The sequence below is a fragment of the Cervus elaphus genome, chromosome 9 (assembly GCF_910594005.1).
Source record: "Cervus elaphus chromosome 9, mCerEla1.1, whole genome shotgun sequence".
Classification (NCBI taxonomy): domain Eukaryota; kingdom Metazoa; phylum Chordata; class Mammalia; order Artiodactyla; family Cervidae; genus Cervus; species Cervus elaphus.
In genome coordinates this window covers 54308083-54330529 of record NC_057823.1, presented here as the reverse complement: position 1 = coordinate 54330529, position 22447 = coordinate 54308083, and the positions used below count along the sequence as shown (strand labels likewise).

Here is a 22447-nt window from a genome sequence, read left to right as displayed (position 1 = left end):
CTTGCAAATGGAGAAGAACATGCTGAATTCCACCCAATAAATGAGTGACCGGATGACCAAATAAATTAATGAATGTGATCCAAGCCTCCTCAGGGGTAGTTCTTTTAGTGTGAGAACAGTTACATCCTAGAATCACCCAGAAATGCTGAATACATAACAAGGCCAATCAACAGAGTCAGCCTCTGAATATTCATGTACAGATGATGCTCCCAGTCAATATGTTTGATTTTTGTGTTTACTGATAGATTTTCAAATTCACTGTGTAAACCAAAATTCTAAAAATAAAAAGAAGAGGAAAAAGGAAAACAGAGAACTTGTGGTGAGGTCATACTTAACGTCTGGATAGGATTGCCAGATAAAAATACTTAAAGTTTTTTCACTATCTGAAGTTCAAATTTAACAGTCACTCTATATTTTTAAAAAATTTATTTATTGGTTGTTCTGGGTTTACATTGCTGCACGGGCTTTTCTCCAGCTGCGTCAAGTGGGGGCTACTCTCTAGTTGCAATGCGTGGGATTCTTATTGCGGTGGCCACTCTTGTTGCTGAGCGTGGGCTCTAGGATGCTTGAGCTTCAGTAGTTGTGGCTCCCAGGCTCTAAAACACAGGCTCAATAGCTGTGGCACAGGGGCTTAGTTGCTCCATGGCATGTGGAATCTTCCTAGATCAGGGATCAAACCCATGTCTCTTGCACTGGCAGGTAGATTCTTTACCACTGAGCCCCCACGGACGCCCCCACCCTATATTTTTATTTGTTAAACCTGGCAACCTACTTCTGGGCTAAGAACCCTAATTAGAAGAGAGGGCTGAAGAGAATATTTGGTGGACATGCCCACACCTGGGAGTCAGAAGGAAGGCAAACCAAAGGGAGAATCAGAGAAGCAGGCAGAAGAGCCTGCAGAAATATGGAAGAACCAGTGTGCACAGAGCTTCTGCTGAGCATTGATACAGATATAGGAGAAAGGTGGGGACCAGGAGGATGCTTGGTGAGAAAGGCCTGATGGCTGCAGAGTTCGCCCTTACCAGGCTGTTAGTGCTTCTAAGAAGCTCTGTGAGCCTGTGAGCTACAACTACTGAAGCCTGCGCATCCGAGAGCCCATGCTCTGCAACAAGAGAAGCCACCATAATGAGTAGCCTGCACATAGCAACAGAGACCCAACACAGCCAAAAATTTTTAAAAATAAATAACAAGTTTAAGAAGCTCTATGTCAGTGGTTCTCAATGAGGTTGGGGTGGAAAAGGGGTGTGTGGTAGAATGACCTATAGTATATCAGAATTGAAACCTACATGCTGGAAGTAGCCCTCTTCTCCTTTGAAGATTAGGGAGAGAGACATAAGTGTAACCCTTATTAACTCAGAATTTATGTGGTCCAGTTTTGGGGGCTGTGTTGTGGTTACTAAAGCACAAAATAAATTATAAATCCTTTCTTGCACTTTTCTTGAAAACCATGAAAGAGTTTACAACAGTTTACAGGAGTTTACTTCTATAAACAGGAGTTTACACAGTTTACAACTATCCATCAGAAAGTCCTTATCATCAACCTACTTCCTTCACAGCCTCAGCTGTTCTCTAAGGTACCCCCTCACAATATCCTCAACCTTCAGCAATTCCCCTCCCCCTCATCTATTTTCCCTTTTATTATATAGATCAGTTAGGCCTCTCTTCCCAGCAAAAAGGTCCGATCGACTTACCCAATCTGGTCCCAAATGATATGAAAGATGAAGCGTTTTCAAAGAGAGGGAAATAGAGCTGGCAATTATAAAATTCTCTTTGGCAGTCTGGAAAAAAGAAAAGTATGAATTGCCCTGTTCCTGGTATTTTGAAAAGCTTTTCAAGTGACTATGATACGTGGACCCTTTTGAGAGATACCAGTCTTGATCAAGACACAAAACCTTTCCATTTCCTGAAAAGTCCTCTCTTAGCAAATTTCTCCCTGCTAAGTATTCTCTCTACAGTGGGCCCAGAAATCCACCCAGTTGGGTGGAATTGGACATCTGTGATCTGCCCCCAACAGAGACCACAAACTGTGGGGCAGAAACAGGTGACCCAGAACAAGTCCTTGAGTCTCCCAGTCAATGCCTCAGGCTAGAATGCCTCCAACTTCAATAAGGTTTTGCTGGGAAAAAAAAAAAAGAGGCAAATCTTAGGTGGTCCAGTCACCTCCCCAACCAGAAAGGTCTTGAGAATGAAGCCTCCCAGCTTCTAATGCTACTTTGGTGGTGCATTGATTTGGTGATGGTGACTACGGCAGCAGGTGGGCAGATTCACAGGGTGCCCTGGGGGTGGGCAGCCAGCCCAGCAGGACATTCCTAATGTGGGGAAATGATCTTAGCCTTCGTCCAACTGGTCTTCAAGTCCCTTAAGTGTCAGAGTCCCACCCTGCTGGTCTGACCCCTCAAGGTTCTTCAGGACCCCAGGTATTTAAAGAGATCCTCTGATCCCTGACCCTTCCCACTTCACTCTCCGACCTCCCCCTATAGTGATGGACCCAAGTGTAAGCAACCCAGAGGCTGGTGGTGAACAAGGCCTCCAAGCAGGAAGCCCAAGCCTGCCCTCTTTTTAAAAATATTTCAGACTTAGGGATTTGAAACAACTTCTGCTTCTTTGAATCTATTTTTAAGACTCAGGGTGATGTAGGCTTTCCAAACAAATTCCAGTTTTACCCCTTGACATGTGGCTGCTAAAGATCAACTGACCCTGCAGCCAAAAAAGAGGAGGAAATATTACTAAATGGGGACCTCATTCCTAGAGACAATAGCCTTTAAAAGCTCTGGTGCTTCCTTTGCTGCCTTTGGATTCTTAAAGGGTTGTCTTAGCTTCCTGCCCCCGACATGAGTAAAACAAACAGAGAACAATAATAAACCACCTACGAAATCCAAAGGTTTTCATGACCTGTGAGTTCATTTTTTGCATCCATGGGTCCCAGTCAAGGCCACACACACACACACACACACACACACACACACACACACACAGATGCCCTTTGAAGAATACTCAAATAAGGGACTTCCCTGGTGGTTCTGTGGTTAAGACTGCATTTTCAATGCAGAGGGCACAGGTTTGACCCCTGGTTGAGGAAGTAAGCAGCATTCCCCCGCCAAAAAAAAGCTCAGGTAAAATCTTGAATTCTATTATCTCTGTGGGTGTTCGGCCACAGTTGGCTTCCCACTAGGAGAAATGATTATCACCCGGGTATAGGTCCTTCCGCTGTACTGCACATAGCACAAGAACAGGGGTCTGGAGCTGTGCTGCTACTGCTGCTAAGTCGCTTTAGTCGCGTCCAACTCTGTGCGACCCCATAGACAGCAGCCCACCAGGCTCCCCCATCCCTAGGATTCTCCAGGAAAGAACACTGGAGTGGGTTGCCATGTCCTTCTCCAGTGCATGAAAGTGAAAAGTGAAAGGGAAGTCGCTCAGTCATGTCCGACTCTTAGCGACCCCATGGACTGTAGCCTACCAGGCTCCTCCGTCCATGGGATTTTCCAGGCAAGAGTACTGGAGTGGGTTGCCATGTCCTTCTCCCTGGAGCTGTGGACATTTGTGAACTCCAGCCACCCACCTCCCTGCCTCTCTGCCTTTGGCCACCAGATGGCATTCTGCAAACGTTCTCCGCACCAGAGCTTCCTGTACCAAAGCTCCCCTGCATTACTCCCAGCTGGCCGCCTTTCCTCCCTCTTCTCCGTTCCTTTGATCCATTTCCCAGAGTGCAGCCTGTGGGGCTTTCTGGAAGGCAAATGTGCATGATCCTGGGCAAGTTACCCAATCTCAATACTCAGCTTTTTCACCCATGGCCTGTTGTGAGGGTGGCGTGGGATGATGTATGTGAAGCACTCAGCACAAGGCTTGGCGGGTAGCTGCTGTTTTCATCATGCAGCTCAGAGCCCTTCCAAAGCTCTCCATAGCCTATAGGACAAAGTCCAAGTCCTTAGCACAGGGCCCCAGGCCCGCCATCATCCAGCGGCCCCCGCTGACATCCCAGCCCAACTTCCTCTTCCTCTGTCCACAGACCCTCCTGTAGGACCATAAGGAGCCAGCTCACCCACCTCAGGCCTCTTCCATCCTGCTCCCTCCCCCCGCCTTGCCTCCCTGCTGCCCACCCACCTCCTCTGGCTCACTCCTCCACATCCTTCTGGGTGCATCTAAGGGTCCTCCAGGAGGACCTGGATCCAGAGCCACTCCACTGGACCCACTTCTTTCATTTCCCCACCTTGACCTGAAACTACGAGTCCCTTGGGGGTCACTCTGTCCTGCTCACTGCCTTGCACATAGCAGGATGAGTGAGGGTCAGGCAGTGGGGCCACCATGCAGGCTACCACCAGAGGACCTGGGGCCCACATTGGCTCTCTTTGCAGGACAGGTAGCCTGGGCCTGCACCCAAGCTGAGGACACCCTGGGAAGTGAGACTTCCTGGCGGAGAAGACAGAGAAAAAAGTGAAGGGACAAATGCAAGACCATCTTTACCATTTGCACTCAGGGTATAAAGCCTGGCAAATAATACCAGGTAAATTAGACCCATGTAATGAGTGCTTTCTCTGTACCAGGCACTGCGCTGAGCCTTCACTTTTTTCATCTCATCGAATCCTTACCACAAACTCAGGAGATGCAGGATAGCCATGCTCTACTAGAGAAGGAAACTGAGGCCCAAAGAGGTTATGTGACTTGTGCTCTGTCTCCAAGCTAGTGAGTGCTCTGTCTGCCTCCAGAGCCAGGATTCAGACCCTGTGGATTGGATTCAGACCCTGTGCTGTTGGGAATCTCCAGGGAGTAAGGGGCAGGGGGTAGGGGGTGGAAAAGAAAGTACAGAGGGGAGCACAGGTGATGCTTAGGCCAAGGAGGTCCTCATCACGCCATCCAAATGGCCACAAGCCTCCAGGCCAGTGGCCTGACTGGAGTGACTTTTGTCCCAACAGGCACCTCCAGCCCTAAGGGCTGAGCTGCAAACACCTACCTAGGCAAAGTTGGCCCTTAACTCCCAGCACATCAAATGCTTTACAAACCTCTGGACTCAACCTCAAGGTAAAGGGCAAGACTGGACAATGGTGGGGCAGCAGCGACAGGAGGAAATGAGAAGGAGCAAGCCACCTCAAGGCCACCCAAGCCAGCTGCGCCCTTGGCCCCCTCCTGGGTCTCATCTCTGTGACATGACTCTTGGACAAGAACTGCAGTGGGGAGTGAAGAATTGGAGGAAGGGAGGGAAAGGGAGAGGAAAGTGTGGGAGAGGGAAAGATATAAAAACCTCCAAGACCAAGGAGTGGGAGGCTGGGGGATTCCCCGGGATAGGAGCTCAAGCTGGACCAGATGTGGAGAACAATGGGCCGGCAGGCTGGGGAGCCAGAAGGGAAGGGGGAGGGAGGGTGCACTGTCGGGTCAGAGAGGTCATTGTGCTTCAGGAGCCAAGGCCACGGGCACCTTTACGGTCCCGTCTGTGTGGGCAAGGGACTGCCCCACGGCCAGTGCAGGAGCCAGAGGCAGTCCCAAGGCAGGCCAAACTGTGCAGACCACAACACCCACCTCCAGGAACAATGTCATTGCCCATGACTCGGCCAGGCTCTCCACGCACAGTCCATTTCATCCCCAAGATTTCCGCCTGAGAGGTCTACTGTTCTTATTCCCATCTGCACTTGCAAGATGAGGCCCAGAGAGGCTGAGTGACTTGTCCCACATGACCCAGCTGGGAAGTTGCAGCGTCAGAATTTGAATCCAGGCAGTTCGGCTCTGATGGCCACTCTCTTAATCAGCTCCGCTTCCCTTGAGACAAAAATGGGTAATGGGGGCAGAGTCAAGACTGAGAGGTAGACAATGGTGGGAAAAGAGGAATGGGAGAGGAATAACGGGAGACGAAGGAAACAAGGAGAGACAAGGAAGGAAGAGAGGCCGAGGCGTGACTCGTCCAGGAGGGGCTCAGGCTCTCTGCTTACTTGGCCACAGCAGGGGCTCCCCTCCCCTCAGCGGCTGCCTTGCCACATGGACAGCACCTTCCCATCCGGCCTGTCCCCAGCCGCATCCTCCTCAGCGGCAGGCCACTCAGCTTCACGGAAACTCTCTTTCTCTAATTGGCATAGAAACTCACAGCCCTCCCTTTTCCTGTAGGTGGGGTTTCCATAGGAAAAAGCTGCTTCTCTGTTTCCCTGGCCTAGCAACTGTTTGGAAGTCAGATCCCCACATCCTGCTTCACTGGGTCAAGTCCCTCTTGGACCGACTCTTGTCCATCACTGGCTGACGGGGACCCACAGTGCCTCTGTACCGGGCCTCCCCTGGTAATTTTACCACATCGGTCCTTGCACCTCTCACATCTCTTCTGATGAAGATGGCCTTTCTTTCTGTTAGTTCCATTAGCTAATGATGGGACAAGGCTGTGCCAACAGGGCTGGGGGCAGGAGAACGGGGCTAATCAAGCCCCTCAGGAAACACTGGAGGACTCGCCCAGCCCCTGAAGGTCTCTAGCGGTTTCTGGATCTAGCGCACTCTGGCGGTAAGCATGATGCGACTTCTGTCACTTCTTCTGGGACTTTTGGGGCCAGGTGGCTACTTGTTCCTTTCAGGGGATTGTCAGGAGGTGGCCACTCTCACTGTGAGATATCAGGTGGCAGAGGAGGTACCGGCTGGCACCGTGATAGGGAAGCTGCCTCAGGAACGGGGCCGGGAGGAGGGGCCTGGCCAGGCGGGAGCTGCCTTCCAGGTCCTACAGCTGCCCCAGGGACTCCCCATCCAGGTGGACTCTGAGGACGGAGTGCTCAGCACAGGGAGGCGGCTGGACCGGGAGCAGCTTTGCCGGCAGCAGGATCCCTGCCTGGTGTCCTTTGACGTGCTGGCCACAGGGGAGCGGGCGCTCATCCACGTGGAGATCCAGGTGCTGGACATCAATGACCACCAGCCGCAGTTTCCCAAAGGTGAGCAGGAGCTGGAAATCTCTGAGAGCGCCTCTCTGCGCACCCGGATCCCCCTGGACAGAGCTTTGGACCCAGACACTGGCCCCAACACCCTGCACTCCTACACCCTGTCTCCCAGCGAGCACTTCGCCCTGGATGTCATTGTGGGGCCCGATCAGACAAAACATGCAGAACTGGTGGTGGTGAAGGAGCTGGACCGGGAAATCCACTCATTTTTTGATCTGGTGTTAACTGCCTATGATAGTGGGAATCCCCCCAAGTCAGGCACCAGCTTGGTCAAGGTCAGCGTCCTAGACTCCAATGACAACAGCCCTGTGTTTGCTGAGAGCTCACTGGCCCTAGAAATCCAAGAAGACGCTGCCCCTGGTACTCTCCTCATAAACCTGACCGCCACAGACCCTGACCAAGGCCCCAATGGGGAGGTGGAATACTTTCTCAGTAAGCACGCGCCTCCGGAGGTGCTGAACACCTTCAGTATTGATGCTAAGACGGGCCAGGTGACTCTGCTCCAGCACCTAGACTACGAGAAGAATCCGGCCTACGAAGTGGATGTCCAAGCAAGGGATCTGGGTCCCAATCCCATCCCAGCCCACTGCAAGATTCTCATCAAGGTTCTGGATGTCAATGACAATGTCCCAAGCATCCACATCACGTGGGCCTCCCAACCATTGCTGGTGTCCGAAGCTCTTCCCAAGGACAGTTTCATTGCTCTCATCATGGCCAACGACCTGGACTCAGGAAACAATGGTCTGGTCTACTGTTGGCTGAGCCAAGAGCTGGGCCACTTCAGGCTGAAAAGGACCAATGGTAACACATACATGCTGCTAACCAACGCCACACTGGACAGAGAGCAGTGGCCCCAATATACCCTCACTCTGTTGGCCCAAGACCAAGGACCCCAGCCCTTATCAGCCAAGGAACAGCTCAGCATTCAGATCAGTGATGCCAATGACAATGCACCTGTGTTTGAGAAAAGCAGGTACCAGGTCTCCACTCGGGAAAACAACCTACCCTCTCTTCACCTCATCACCATCAAGGCCCATGATGCAGACCTGGGTGTTAACGGGAAAATCTCATACCGCATCCAGGACTCCCCAGTTTCTCACTTGGTAGCTATTGACTCAGACACAGGCGAGGTCACCGCTCAAAGGTCACTGGACTATGAACAGATGGCAAGCTTTGAGTTCCTGGTGATTGCAGAGGACAGCGGGCAGCCCCAGCTCACATCCAGTGTCTCTGTTCGGGTCAGCCTCCTGGATGTCAATGATAATGCCCCAGAGGTGATTCACCCCATACTGAGTAATGGGAGAGCCAGCCTCTCGGTGCTTGTAAATGCCTCCACAGGTCATTTGCTGGTGCCCATTGAGAATCCCAATGGCCTGGGCCCAGCAGGCACTGACATACCACTACAGGCCACCCCCAACTCTCGGCCATTCCTTTTGGTGACTATCATAGCAAGAGATGCAGACTCGGGGGCAAATGGAGAGCTTCTCTACACCATTCGGAGTGGGAACGAAGCCGGTGTCTTCGTCCTCAACCCCCACCTGGGGCAGCTGTTCATCAACATCACCAATGCCAGCAGCCTCACTGGGAGTGAGTGGGAGCTGGAGATTGTGGTGGAAGACCAAGGCAGCCCCTCCTTGCAGACCCGAGCCCTGCTGCAGGTCTTGTTCATCACCAGTGTGGACCACTTGAGGGATTCAGCCCGTGAGCCAGGGGCCCTGAGCACATCGGTACTCACAGTGATTTGCCTGGTTGTACTGCTTGCCGTCTTTGGGTCGATCTTGGCTCTGATCACGTCTATCTGCCGGATGGAGAAAAAGGACAACAGGGCCTACAACTGTCGGGAGGCTGAGTCCACCTACCGTCACCAGCCCAAGAGGCCCCAGAAACACATTCAGAAGACGGACATCCACCTTGTGCCTGTGCTCAGGGGCCAGGTGGATGAGCCTGGCGAAGTCGGGCAGCCCCCCAAGCACGTGGGCGAGGAAGCAATGATGGAAGCAGGCTGGGACTCCTGCCTGCAGGCCCCCTTTCATCTCACACCGACTCTGTACAGGACTCTGCGTAACCAAGGCAACCAGGGAACGCTGGCCGAGAGCCGAGAGGTGCTGCAGGACACTGTCAACCTCCTTTTCAACCATCCCAGGCAGAGGAACGCCTCCCGGGAGAACCTGAACCTTGCCGAGCCCCAGCCTGCTGTAGGCCAGCCCCGCTCAAGGCCCCTGAAGGCTGCGGGCAGCCCCACAGGAAGAGTGCCTGGAGACCAGGGCAGCGAGGAGGCCCTGCAGAGCCCACCAGCCTCCTCTGCAACCCTGAGGCGGCAGCGGAATCTCAATGGTAAAGTAGCCCCTGAGAAAGAGTCAGGCCCCCGTCAGATCCTGCGGAGCCTGGTCCGGCTGTCTGTGGCCGCCTTTGCGGAGCGGAACCCTGTAGAGGAGCTCACCGTGGATTCGCCTCCTGTTCAGGTACCTCTCTCTCTGGTCACCCCTGGACCACCATGAACAGCATCAGACCCCATTACCCTCACATACATTCCTTAGGCTCACCAAGTACCTTAGGATGCATTTGGGTGCAGTGGTTCAGCTCTGGAGTCAAAAGAATTTAGCTGTGTGATCCTGGACAAATGACTTACTGTCTCTGAGCTTTAGTTTCCTTATCTATAAAGCAGGGATGACAGTAAGAGCATCTGCCTCACAGAATTGTCACTTAATTCCTATTGAGCACTTACTCAGAGCACCTGGCACAAGCAGACACACAGCAAAGGCAGTGATTAACAGTACCTGCTTTCATCTCATTTGGGCAATTTTCCCTGTGAAGCAAGCTGGCATGGGCATTACTGCCCCCGGGTCTCAGGGGCTGCCTGAGACCCCAGAGCTTGCCAGCTAGGCCTGCTGGGTAGGGCAATGGAAACAACCTTGGGACTTGGGAGTTTGGCAGATCTAGGTTCAAATTTCAGCACAGTCACTTTAGGAGCTGGGCAACTTTATATTATTTTCTTCATCTATAAGATAGGAGTTGTGATACCAAACTTACCTGTGTCTACCTCCCAGGGGGTTGAAGATTAAATGGGAAGATGAATGGCTGTGTCCAGTGACCTAGGGTTTACTGGACACAAATGGGAAAGCTTTTTCTGGGATGGGGCCTGATCTCACACCCATGTCAACTCCTCTGAACCCCAGATCATTTCCCTGTGCCCAAGGCACACTTCTGTCGTGAGCCAGGCCATCAGCTCATGTTTCCTGCAGAGCAAGGACACAGCTTCCTTCCCCCACCTCTTCCCCAGGAAGCCACCTGGAGGTGGCCCAGCTGCTCTTTGAGGAGTCCTGCCCTGGCTCTATGCAGCCCCAGAAGTGTTGCCCAGAGTCATTCATTCATTCACCTATTCATTCATCAAATGCTTATTGAATAAACTCTTTGTGTTAAATATGGTGCTGGTGGTTGCCAGAGACAGCAGAGAGCAGGCCCTGTGGGTGACCATATTGAAAGAGAGAAGGGCACCCAGGTGAGATCGACTTAAGGGTAAGAGGCAGCTTGCCTAATGCTTGTGTCTTTCCAATAGCACAGTGCTGCAGTGGAGTCAGATCTGGGTTCCAATTCCATCCAGCCCTGCCTCTAATTGCTAGATAGCTCCTGTGAGTCTCAGGTGCCACATCTGCAAAATGGGTATAAGAGCATCCTTTTCCTTGGGTTACTAAAGAATGACCTGAGATTAGATACCACTGGACAGTTCATAAGTGCTTATCCTGAGATCTATTACTAAGTGATTTATAGACTTTCACTCATTTAATCCTCATATACACAACCAACACATGACCTGGGTCTTGTTATTATCCCCTGATTTATTGCTGAGGAAACTGAGCCTCAGGATTCCTTAAGGTAGGATGGGAAATGGAGCAGGGGAAGATTTAGGATTTGAACCTGAGTCTGACTCGAGTCTGATTCTAGCTGTGAAATGACCCTGAATGACAGCACATCACCTAGGGGCTGGCACTCAAGGAGTGTCCCTGAAGTATCGACTGTCACTCGAGAAAAGGGAGACAGATACTTTAGGAGGGCTTCTGGGCCTGGGCCAGGAGGTGGGAACGGCCCTGAGGTGGGCAGTGGGGCCCTGACACTCCCAAGTCACAGTGAAACCCCAGTCCCAGCCACCTCCCCTTCCAGACCTCCTCTGAGGTCAGCCCTTTCTGTCACAGCTGCCCAAAGGGCGGAGGGATCTCCTCAGAGGGGAGGTAACCTGGGCCCGGGAGGCAGACACAACATTTCTAGGAGTAACAGCCCAAACCCCTGGACTCTGTGGAGCATTTTAAACTTTCAAACCACCTAATTAATCCTGACAAGCCTGTGAAGGAGGCTGGGTAGTATATTTAGATTCACCTTAGAGATGAGGAAACTGAGATCTGAGTACCTCTAAAAACCTGCCTGTCATCACACAACAAGCTAGAAACAACTTTGACTTGGTCTGTTGCCTCCCTCATAAGAGCCTGTGCGGCCTGGCCCTGAACATCTCACCCACCCCTGTTCCATTCACCAGCCTTTCTGAAACTCCACTGTCTCCTCTGGCCTTTCAGCTTGAGCACCTTCTGACTGACCTTTCACCCCTCACCCAGACCCTCACACTCTCTCCACTTGCTAACCCTCTATGGAAACTCCAGGTCTCAGTACAGGGGCCTGTGATGCAGTATGAACAGAGAAAACATTTGTTGAAATAAGTGAATGACTTCCCCCTGTAGCTACACCCCCCAACACACACAACTCCTTCCTTGTTCTAAATTGGGTGAGGGGCTTTCATCTGCTCCACTTGACCTCTATCCTTTCCCAACTCCGATGTAACCCCCCATAGTAGCCCACATGCCCTATCTCCCCTGACTGTCCTCCCAGGCAGACTGGGAGTTCCCTGAGGGCAGCGACTGGGCCATGATCTCATTCTTACTCCCATAGCAAGCACAGGCCCTGGCACAAACAGGCCCTCATTAAATACTTGTCGAATGAATGAAAGGATGAATAAATGATTCAAAGACACCCTCTGCCTCCTTATAACATAGTTACATCTGACCCACCAACATTGGCTGAGTGTTTGAATACTGCTGAAGAGGGGGATACAACACTTTAAGATGATCCTTATTAAAGTAATAATACATTTATAGTCAGGAAATGCCTTTTCCACACCAATCTCACAGTGTCCACCGGGGGCCGGTCTCATGGGGTCCCCCAGAGGACCCTTATTCTTTCTCTCGGACACCCAGGTCCCGGGAATCTGTAGTTGACACAAAGCCAAGCAGGGAACCTGCCTGCACATGTCCCTGCCTCCGTCACCATCACCGTTCACCATCCCCCAACCAATCCACAAACATCTGAAGCTGGAGGAAAGACTATAAAAAGAAAGCGCCGGCATTGAGGGAAACATCCGGTGAGGAAGTGTGCTGGGTCGGAATTGTGTGGAGTCAACAGATTTTTCCTGTCTTGTAGCAAATCTCCCAGCTGCTGTCCTTGCTGCATCAGGGCCAATTCCAGCCCAAACCAAACCACCGGGGAAATAAGTACTTGGCCAAGCCCGGCAGCGGCAGGTAAGCAGCACGTAGCCCCAACTCTGGTTTCTCAAGCCCCCTCCCCACCAGCCTGCCCTCACCCCTGCAGCCTCTGTGCTGCAAGGAAGGGTGAGCACATTCCAGATGCTGCTCCCCTGGGAGACTGCAGCGAACAGCATCCATCCCCCCACCCAGACAGATTGGTCCTGGAGCTACTGTATTAATAGTATTTACAGGACCCAGAGTCAAGGAAATGACTTCATCCCCGAGGCTCTATCTGTCCTCTGACTTCAGAGGGACTAGACTATGGACTTTAAATCTATAACGTTCAGCCTTCTTGCTCTTGACCCTTAAATATAATATGAAGGTTCCTGGCTGAGGATATGGGTATGTGGGTGTGTTTCTTTGGGCTGTCCTAGAATTAAAGAGACCTCAAGAGGACAACTAATTTAACTCCCTCTTGTTACAGACGGAGAAACTGAGGCTCTAAGTAGTTTGATCCTACCCAGCTACGTAAACTTGAGTAAGTCAGATCAAGCCTCAGGCCTGCAGTTTCTCATCTGTGAGATGGAGGTCGCCACTTCCTTGTAGTGATGGGGTAAGAATTTAGTGACCACAAGTGTTCTAAGCCTGTGGCCCAGTGCCTGGAACAAAGGAGGTATACAAACAATGCTAAGTCCTTTCCCCTTAAAGTGAATTTGCTCAAGGTCAAATGACCAGTGAGTGGCAAAGCTGAGGCTGGCTCTCAGGACACTGACTTCCAGTTCAGTGCTCTTGCTGTGACAACTTATAGTCATTTTGTTTGGTTGGTTTTTGGCAAAAATAGCTAGAAATGCTGTAGAGTAGGGGTGAGCACACACACTCCAGAGTCACCTCAGCCTGCCTTTGAAATCTGACTTCATTACTTAACCTGTGAAAACCTTGTGCAAGATGCATAATCTTACAAGTCTTGGTTTTCTCATTTGTAAAATGAGGATGATAACAAGAGAAGCCCTTACAGAAGTGAAAGGTTTGATGAGAAGGCGAATATACCTTGCAAAGCATATGTCTGACTCAGAGTAATTGCTCAATAAACATTAGTTGTTGTCATTACTTGCAAACTTGCCACCTTCCTGCTGAAATGGCCATAGAGAAAAAGCAGCAAGGACTCCAGGCCTTACAGGCTGTTAGGGAGCCTTCCCAGATGCTGGGATGAGAAGCCAGGCCTGCCCACTGTGCCGAGGTAGTCCCAGGAACTGGCCTCCTCAGTGATAGAGAGGGGCCATAGGAGGAAAGGCCAGGGAGACAGCAAGAGATCCCATAGTAGACTCTTAGTAGTTTTGGGATGCCTTACCTCAGCTGCATCCTCTATTGACCTGCTCTTCTGGTCTGGGATTTAGCCTCAAACAAGGAGGAGGGAACATTCAGTCATTCAGTCCACCAGGTATTTATCAAGCACCTACTATGTGCCAATCTCTGTTCAGAGCACTGGTAAGAGAGCAGGGAATGACGCAGACAAAAATCCTTGCCCTTGGAGACCTCCCTGATGGTCCAGTGGCTCAGACTCCGCATTTCCAATGCAAGGGGCTCAGGTTCGATCCCTAGCCAGGAAACTAGATGCCACATGCTACAACTAAGACCTGGAATAGCCAAATAAGTAAATAAAAATAAATGCTAAGAAAAAATAAAACCCTGCCATCACTGGAACTCATACTTGGATGGAGGGATGGAGAGATGGAAGGGTGACTGCGCTGAATCAACCAAGGTTTACTAAACTCCTACTCTGTACTAGGTAATGAGAAGGAATGGAGGGACAATGGTGAATAATATCTGTGCATTCAGTCACTTCTGTTTGCTGAGTGCTTACAACACTGTGCTAAGGCCTTTACCTGTGACACCTCATTTTACTCCCACAATGCCCTGTAAGGGGGATGTTATTTATTGCTCCCATTTTACAGAAGATGAAACAGACTCAGAGTAGGCAAGAGGGCTGGGATCAAGAAACCCAGGTTGGTCTGACTCTGAAGCCTGGGCTGGGAACCCAGTTCAGTTTGCAGATGAATGAATGCTGGCATTAATAGCAGAATATTCATAAGCAGGAATGAATGAATTTGTGTGTGAATTTCCTCACTGGTGGAATGGGTTGGCTTCCTTTGCAGGAGTGCAATCCCAGACACAGATGGCCCAAGCACCAGGGCTGGTGGCCAGGCAGAACCAGACCAGGAAGAAGGACCCCTGGACCCTGAAGAGGACCTTTCTGTGAAGCAGCTGCTAGAAGAAGAGCTGTCAAACCTCCTGGACCCCCACACAGGTAGGAACTTCCCAGGGTCACCCTGACCGCACTTCTGCCCCTACAGTCTCTTCCTGTGCCCAGGCTTCAGAGGGCTGCTCCAATCCACTGCAGGGAAACACAGCCAGTCTATTTCTGGAGAAGACTATCAGCAACATTTTTTACTTCCCCTGGAGCTTTAGGTCTTCATTTGTTTAAAGACCAGATTTGCCTTTGATTATGCATTTAAAAAGTCATCAAAGAATAGTGAACAATTACTGAGCTCTTGGTGTGTGCCAGGTACTAAGGAAGCATCTTGTAGGCATTATCTCAAGTTAAGCTTCCACACAGTTTTCTGAGGTAGACATTAGGAGTTCCAACTTAGAAATTAGCAAACTGAGGCTCAGAAAGTAACACAGCCTGCCCAGAATCACCTAGCTCATCAGTGATGGAAGGGAAGTCAACCTGGGCCCACCTACCATTAGGGGACCTCTCTTTACTTCCTACACCACTCATCTGCATTTCTTTAATGTGTTTGAAGATCTCTTTACCATGAGAACTCAAGAATCTGCTAGCACCCCCATACCTCCCCCCCAACACACATCAGTCAGCCTCCTTCAAGTAACACACACTAAGTCTGACCTACACTGTGGTTTTTCTGTGGCACAGTTAATAATCTATTTCTCATCTGGACATATTCTGTGTGCTGAAGGCATGGCAGGGATTTCCCTTTCCTTGGTTAAAAAAATATAGCTAACATTTATTGAGTGCTTTCTGTGTGCTAGTTCCTCTTCTAAGTGCCTCATGAGAAAATCTTCTGAGATTGGGACTATTCATTATCCCCATTTCATAAAGGAAAAAAAAAAAAACAACTGAGGGGCCAGGGTTTTAATAATTTTCCCAAGGTTGTGTAGCCTATGGTTATTAACCCAGGCAGTGTGGCTCTAAATTAAAATTAAGTAAAATGAAATCTAATTAAAATTAAGTAAAATGAAAAATTCAGTTCCTCAGTCATACCAGCCATGTTTCCAGGGCTACATGTGGCTAATGGATATTGCTTTGGACAGCACAAATACAGAGAACTTTATAGGACTGCATTGTCTAGAATGTAGAGCTATGAGGTCCATTCCAATAACCAATAGCCATGTGTGAAAATGGCTGGACCAGCTGAGATGTGATAGAAGTATAAAACACACTCCAGAGTTTGAAGACTTAGTATGAAAAAATAAGCATCTCATTAATAATTTTAAAAATATTGATTACATGATAAAATGATATTAAATATAAAAAACTTACATGAATTAATTTCACCTTTTCTTTTTACTTTTTAAATCTGGCTATTAGAAAATTTCAGATGACCTCAGTGCTGGTGTTATAGCTCTCTGCCCCAGCTTTGTTCGGGAACCTGTGGGCTTCGTTCCCACGTGGTCCTGATTCCTCATAGCACAGAGGGCAAGGAGCACAGGAGGATGGTAACAAGTCGGGGAATGAACAGCACAGCAACCGTAGCGGAGCCTGCGCTGCCCACAGGGTGGACCGTGATGGGGCTACTGGTGAATGTGCCCGACACTGGGGTCTCAGCCGCACCAGATAAAAGCCCCGCCGGAGGATGTGATGATGATCATATTTTATTGGCTGCGTGAGCTCATTGCATCCTCATAGCCACCTACAAGATAAGTGTGACTATCTCACCACTTTATAAGAGAAAAAAAAGAGGCTCAGGGAGATTAAGCAAGTTTTCCAAGTTCACACTGCTCATAAGCTGCAAAGCTAGGAAATCAAACCCTGGTCTGCCCAGTGCCCACCTGCCTCGGAGTGAATTCACCATCATGTTTCAGCCATTCTCCTACACTCCACTGATTTTCTCATTCTAAGCTTCATTCCTTCTGAAGCTCTCTGACCCTTGTACAAGGAAAAGCCTGATTCTGTAACACCAGAAGAGTTTCAACCTTATTACCCCAGAGTCTCAGGGAACTAAGGTTTACATTTCCCAAATGTCCAGGGTTAATATTTATGTTCATTCAATCATTCAATAAACATTCACTAAGCCCTGGGTGTGGGCTGGACCAGTAGGAAAGGGGCTGACCCTGCCTCACAGCCTGCCTAACCCCGCACTGACAAGGCAAGAACAAGACTCATTTATCAATAGAAACAGCATTTAGCTGTATTTTGGAATAACTGTTCAAAATCACAAAAGTAATATTTGGTTAATAGAGACAAATGTAGATAAACAAAAAGGGAATAAATCATTTCTGCCCGGGGCAATTTCAGCTAACACTTTGACTTATCCCTTTCCAGTCTTTCACTCTATGCACAGATTTTAAACCGGCTCACCTTAAGTATTAAATACATGTTAAAGTAAATGTTGTGCTTTTTTTTTTTTTAAAGATACAGATGCTTAACCACAAGGCCTATGCTTTGTCTCCTCTGCCCTGGCCTCTATCACTGGGCCTGGGACTGGTTTCCTAAGACAGGATTTTCTGTTGAAGAGATGGCAAAAGGAGAAATGTGATGGTGGGATTTGGGGTCAGGGGGACACTTTTTCACTGCCCTGTCCCTTTCCTGGGACAGCTCTTAGGCGGCCAGCCCCTTCACAGGGTTTCCTGCAGCTTGAGAGGCGAAGGTTGCAGTGTCAAGAGCATGCGGTGTTGAGAGTGAGTGACAGTACAGACCTTAGCAGGCCAGGGAAACCAGAACCACAGGTGAGCACCTAGCATCCAGGGAGAGAGGAAGGGCAAGCTCTCCAGACAGTGGGTCTCAGTGGTACAGTTACAGGGGGCTTCCAATCATCAGACCTGTGGGTCAAATCTGGCTTTGGGTGCCTAGTAGATGAAGGACTGAACTTCCTGGAACTTGTTTCCTCATCCATAAAATACTCTTGACTTCAAAGGTGTGTGTGGAGGTTAAATGAGATAATTATGTAAATTTCTTGGCACAGAAGTACTTAATAAGCGGTCACTATTATATTAGTATTATGAATAGGAAAGGAAGGCAGCACCAAGCCAGGAACTACAGCATTAGCTAAAAAGGGGAATCCCTCCAGCGCCCCCATGCTCAGCTAGTGGTGTCTGTCCTGAGGGAGTGAAAATCCGGGCTGTTCAGGGATGGATGGAGGCCACCTAAACCCGAAACGCCCCCGGAGACTGGGAGATGCTTGAGAAAGAGGCCAATTTCTAATTCTAGGCCTTCCTCCTCCCGCGGCCGCGTCCTCACTCCAGCTCACGAGCGAACCTCAGTCGCTGCCTTCCTGCCTTCCGACGCGCTTCCCTGTCAGAGCCTCTTCCTTCCCGCCCCCCTCCGGCCGCCCCATCGGTCCCCCCCCATTTCCCTTCCCTCCTTTGTCTGGCGCCCCGCCCGTCCGCCCGGGGCTCCGCCCTCACCGCGTCCCCTTCGCCCCCTGCAGGCCTGGCCCTGGACCGGCTGAGCGTCCCCGACCCGGCCTGGATGGCAAGACTTTCTTTGCCCCTCTCCACCAACTACCGTGACAACGTGTTCTCCCCGGACTCTGCGACCTCGGAGGAGCCCAGGACCTTCCAGACGTTCGGCAAGGCGCCCGAGCTGAGCCCGACAGGCACGCGGCTGGCCAGCACCTTCCTGTCGGAGATGAGCTCGCTGCTGGAGATGCTGCTGGAGCAGCGCCCCGCCGTGCCGGTGGAGGCCGCCTCCGAGGTGCTGCGGCGGCTCTCCGTCTGCGGGAGGACCCTCAGTCTAGACCTGGCCACCAGCGGGGCCGCGGGCTCCGAAGGCCCCACGGGCCTAGCTGGAAACAAGGGGGCCGAGAGCAGGACCAGCAGTGGCAGCAGCAGCAGCAGGGGCCAGTGGATCCAGGAACCGGGGACCCCGGGAGATGTTAGGAAGCCCAGGCCCTGAGGATTCTGGGACAGGAGCTGGTGTCTCTGTCTTTGAACTCACCGACCAGAGGTGGCCTGAGAACTTTAGGGTGACGGAGGCTGCCCCACAGAGCAGGCGGGAGCCCCAGGACAAAGAGCTGGCTGACCAAAGCAACCCGATGTTAAGTGCTGGCTCTACCGGTGGAATTTTTGGAGGAGGGAGGCAGTTTGTGGCTAAGTGTTTGCTGGCAAAACACATGGAAGAAGGGCACAGAGGGTTAATCCTCTTTGCAAAACAGATGCCAAGGAGCATCCCAAGCAGGAAGGAGGGCCTGGTTGCACACTGGAGGGTTGGGGACTGGATCCTGGGGCAACAGGCAAAGCTCTCTGACCTACTAATAAAGGAAAAGTAGTGGGTGGTTACCCTGTTTGCACCTGTCAGGAGGGCAAGGGAGGAGGGAAGAGCAGAGTGAGGGTTCTTTGTCATCCAGTCGCTGGCCGGAGCATCACCGTGGGCCAAGATGGGAGGGTGTACAGTGTCAGGTCAGCGGTGATGGACACAGGTACACTTGACCCTCACTCCCCTATTGCTACAGTACCAAATAATCCGCTTCCAGCTGAAAATTAAAGCTAAGAAAAGCATGAGTATTTATAGAGTATTAACAGGGGCCAGGCACCAGTCTTTACAATAGGATTTAATTTCATTTCCTCACAACCCGAGGAGGGGAGGTGTTATTATCCCCATTTCAGATACAAGGCCATGGGACTTGGGAGAAGCTGAGTGTCTTGCCCAAGATCAAGCAGAGAAAGGAGGCAGAGCCAGAAATTGGAACTAGGCTTGTCCAACACCAAAACCCATGCTCTTGACTTTGGCACTAGACTGCCAGCCAAGGAAAACAAAGGAAGAGCTACCACAGGTGGGCTTTTGCCAGAGTGGACTTGCCTGAAATCCCCTCAGGAAAAACATTGAAAAGTATATTTCCAAAGCCTCTCAGGCTGCACATCTCTGCTCTTCTGAGCACAGAATGAGAGGGACTTGTCACTGACCTGATGCAGGCTGGGCCTCTGCAGACTCCTGTCCTTCCCTAGCAAGCAGCCCTTCAGGTGCAGAAGTCATCTTTCCAGACCCACTGATTGTGGGTAAACCTTCCTCTGTCACAGCAGTGAATTCAGGCCCTAGAGGACAGTGTGTGAACTGGGTCTATGAAATTGACACTGACAGCAGCAAACCTTCCAGGGGAGGAGGGGATGAAAAAAAACAGCAAAATATTTTCCCAAGGTTTAGTCTATTCAGCTTCTCAACAATGTGGAGGCTCTCCCTGATACTAAAGAAAAAAATTTCTGTGCCTCTCCTTTCGTCCTTTTCCGGAGCTCAGAACACATGTTCACTGTTCACTGAAAGGTGCCAACCATACTCCCATCTAGGGATAATGAAAATCATCCATACTTGGAATGTCGTGAGGCATCATCATTACATTATCCCATTTTACAGATGAATAAAATGGGGCCCCCAAAATGCTTCAGGAGCTCTGGGAGCAGGGTCTCTTGGTCTCTGACATCTCACTCCAGGGCAGAATAACCTCTTTACAAGATCTATGATTTGCAAGCTGTTTGGTTCCCCAAGCCAATGAAAGAGGCTGGGGGACACCAAGCAGGTAGGGTCTCCAATCTGAGCAGCAAGGCACCTGGCCCAAAGTAACACTTGATGAATACTTGTTGAATGGAAGAAAAAATGAAACAGTGGGTACAGAAATGCTACAGGATTCCCTTTTCTCTATATTGGAGCTCCAGGTATAAGACTTCATTAGAAAAGAGAGAAAAAAAAAAAAAACAAACAGGTTCCATTACATGAAAACAGTCTGAAAACCATAGCACTGGAGTAGACAGTGCTCACCCCCAATCACTAGTGGATTTTCAGTGCAGAGCTGATGTTGGGAGATGGAGAGAAGAGATGAGAAGAGGAGATGACCTAAAGAAACTGGAACCATTGCTCACAATTGGATCATTGCCTCCCTCTAGTTCAAAAGACCTAAATCTGTAGTCCTTGGAACCCCTGCATACTAGGCAAAACTTTGTGTACAGGCTTTTTTTCTAGGCAGAAGATACAGAGTTGTCAGATTTTCAAAGGAACATGTGACCTATAAAAAAGGTAAGCAGCACTGCTCTAAATCACTAAACCTCCACAGACAGGCAGTTTTAATCACAAGGAGTCTGAACGCTTTATTGCCAAAGAAATAGCAAGGCAGAAAGGACTGACTGGCCCAGAGCCACACAGCAGGCTTGTGGCAGAGCTAGCTTCTACATCTGAAATTCAGATGATGTTCTTTCTGATATATCAAGGGTCCTTAACCTGAGGTTCCTGGTCGAGCTTTGGGATCTAAGGATCTGCTGAATGGCATGCAAAATTGGGAGGATGCGTACTTTCCCATGAGAAGGAGACAGTGCTTTCATCTGATTCTCAAAGGGGTCTGTGACCTAAATAAGATTAAGGACCACTGTGATCCTCGATTCCCCACAGAATCTGGAGAACTTGTAGGTAGAGCTGTTTCTGAGGCAACCGACCTTTGATCAGGGCTGGGGTGCATGTTGGTGAGCCTTGGTGCTCTTGCCCAAATCTTGCAACCCCTCCAAGGTCTGATGCCAGCCCTTTCCCCCAAGAAACAGTTGAGAGTGAGACAGTGCGTATGCTGATAGAACTAAGTGTGCTGAACGGAAAGGTTACAGAAACTTCTTGACATCAGCTGAGATGTCAGAGCTGAGGCTTTGGACATGCTCAAACATCTTTCACCAAGATGGGCTCTGTCCCCCGGGAGACTGAAGGAGCAGGCGAGCTAGCGAGCACTCAGTTAAATGTCGTCTTAATTTGGAAAGCGCAGGGGGACATTTTTTTCTATCAATAGTCAGCCATTCTCCAGCACTAGGAGCGCCACAACGCAGTGCTCACTTGGAGCCCGGGGGCAGTTTCGAGATTGACAGGCAGCCTCCCTGTCTGTCACCCAACTTCAGCTTGGCAGCTCACTGACCCTACCTCTCCTCTGACTGAAATGAGAGGGATATGGCAACTACCACCCTTGGGACTCTGGAGAGAACCGAATCCCCAACACAGCAAGACAGGAAGGGGAGGGGAAGTTTCAGCACAGGCTCAGCCTGGCACGCAGTGTGCACCTAGAAAATAGGTCAGTATTTTCTAGTCCCGACTGAGTAAGTGGGTACAACATAGTGAGTCAGGGGTGGGAGGCATGATCAGAAACATTCATTCAACAAACATTTTGTATTTATGAGTAATTACAAAGGGTCAGAAGTAGCACTAGGAATGGCAGTGGGGGGAGGGGTACACAGACTCATTTAAATATTTTAAAGCAATTCCTATGTGTTGGGTAGTCTTGGCACTGGCTGATGTCAGGTGGAGAGAAGATAATGCATAGAATCACTCATTCACTGAATGAAATTTACTGAACATTTGCTAAATGCCCTGTACTGAAGATAGAATGAACCAAACAGTGTCTGCAGTTTCAGTGAAAAGTTAAAGTGTTAGTCATGTCTGACTCTTTGTGACCCCATGGACTATAGCCCACCAGGCTCCTCTGTCCATGGAATTCTCTAGGCAAGAATACTGGAGTGGGTAGTCATTCCTTTATCCAGGGGATCTTTCCAACCCAGAGATTGAACCCGGGTCTCCTGCACAGTAGGCGAATTCTTTACCGACTGAGCCACCAGGGAAGCCACAGCGGCAGGGCCCTCTGAAAACAGCGTCTCCAGATAAGGAAACTGAGGCAGCAGGGCCTTGGCAAAAGGGCTCACTACTGAGGGCACCAGGGCTCCAACATTGGGTCATTTGGACCCAGGTTGGCCCTGCTAACAGGGGCCACCTCCCTAGCCTCCCCTCACATTTCCTTTCAGGGCACTGACAATGAGTCATTAATAGAGGAATTTTAATGGCAAAAGCACAGC

General features: G+C 50.2%; 1 protein-coding gene across 1 annotated transcript; it reads left to right on the top strand.

Moving 5' to 3' along the window:
* Window positions 1–5906: 5906 nt before the first annotated feature.
* PCDH12 (protocadherin 12) lies at window positions 5907–18919 on the top strand. The gene is made up of 4 exons (XM_043913073.1): window positions 5907–9358; window positions 12360–12457; window positions 14557–14708; window positions 18070–18919. Exons 1-4 carry the CDS (start codon window positions 6479–6481, stop codon window positions 18534–18536), a joined length of 3597 nt encoding a protein of 1198 aa, XP_043769008.1. The 5' UTR covers window positions 5907–6478; the 3' UTR covers window positions 18537–18919.
* Window positions 18920–22447: the final 3528 nt, after the last annotated feature.

Bases quoted from the DNA above. Each gene is read 5' to 3' on its own strand.
- PCDH12 (XM_043913073.1), top strand. From the start codon at position 6,479: ATGATGCGACTTCTGTCACTTCTTCTGGGACTTTTGGGGCCAGGTGGC. The intron at 9,359-12,359 runs GTACCTCTCTCT...CCTGTCTTGTAG, and splicing joins TGGATTCGCCTCCTGTTCAG to CAAATCTCCCAGCTGCTGTC. The intron at 12,458-14,556 runs GTAAGCAGCACG...CTTCCTTTGCAG, and splicing joins GCCAAGCCCGGCAGCGGCAG to GAGTGCAATCCCAGACACAG.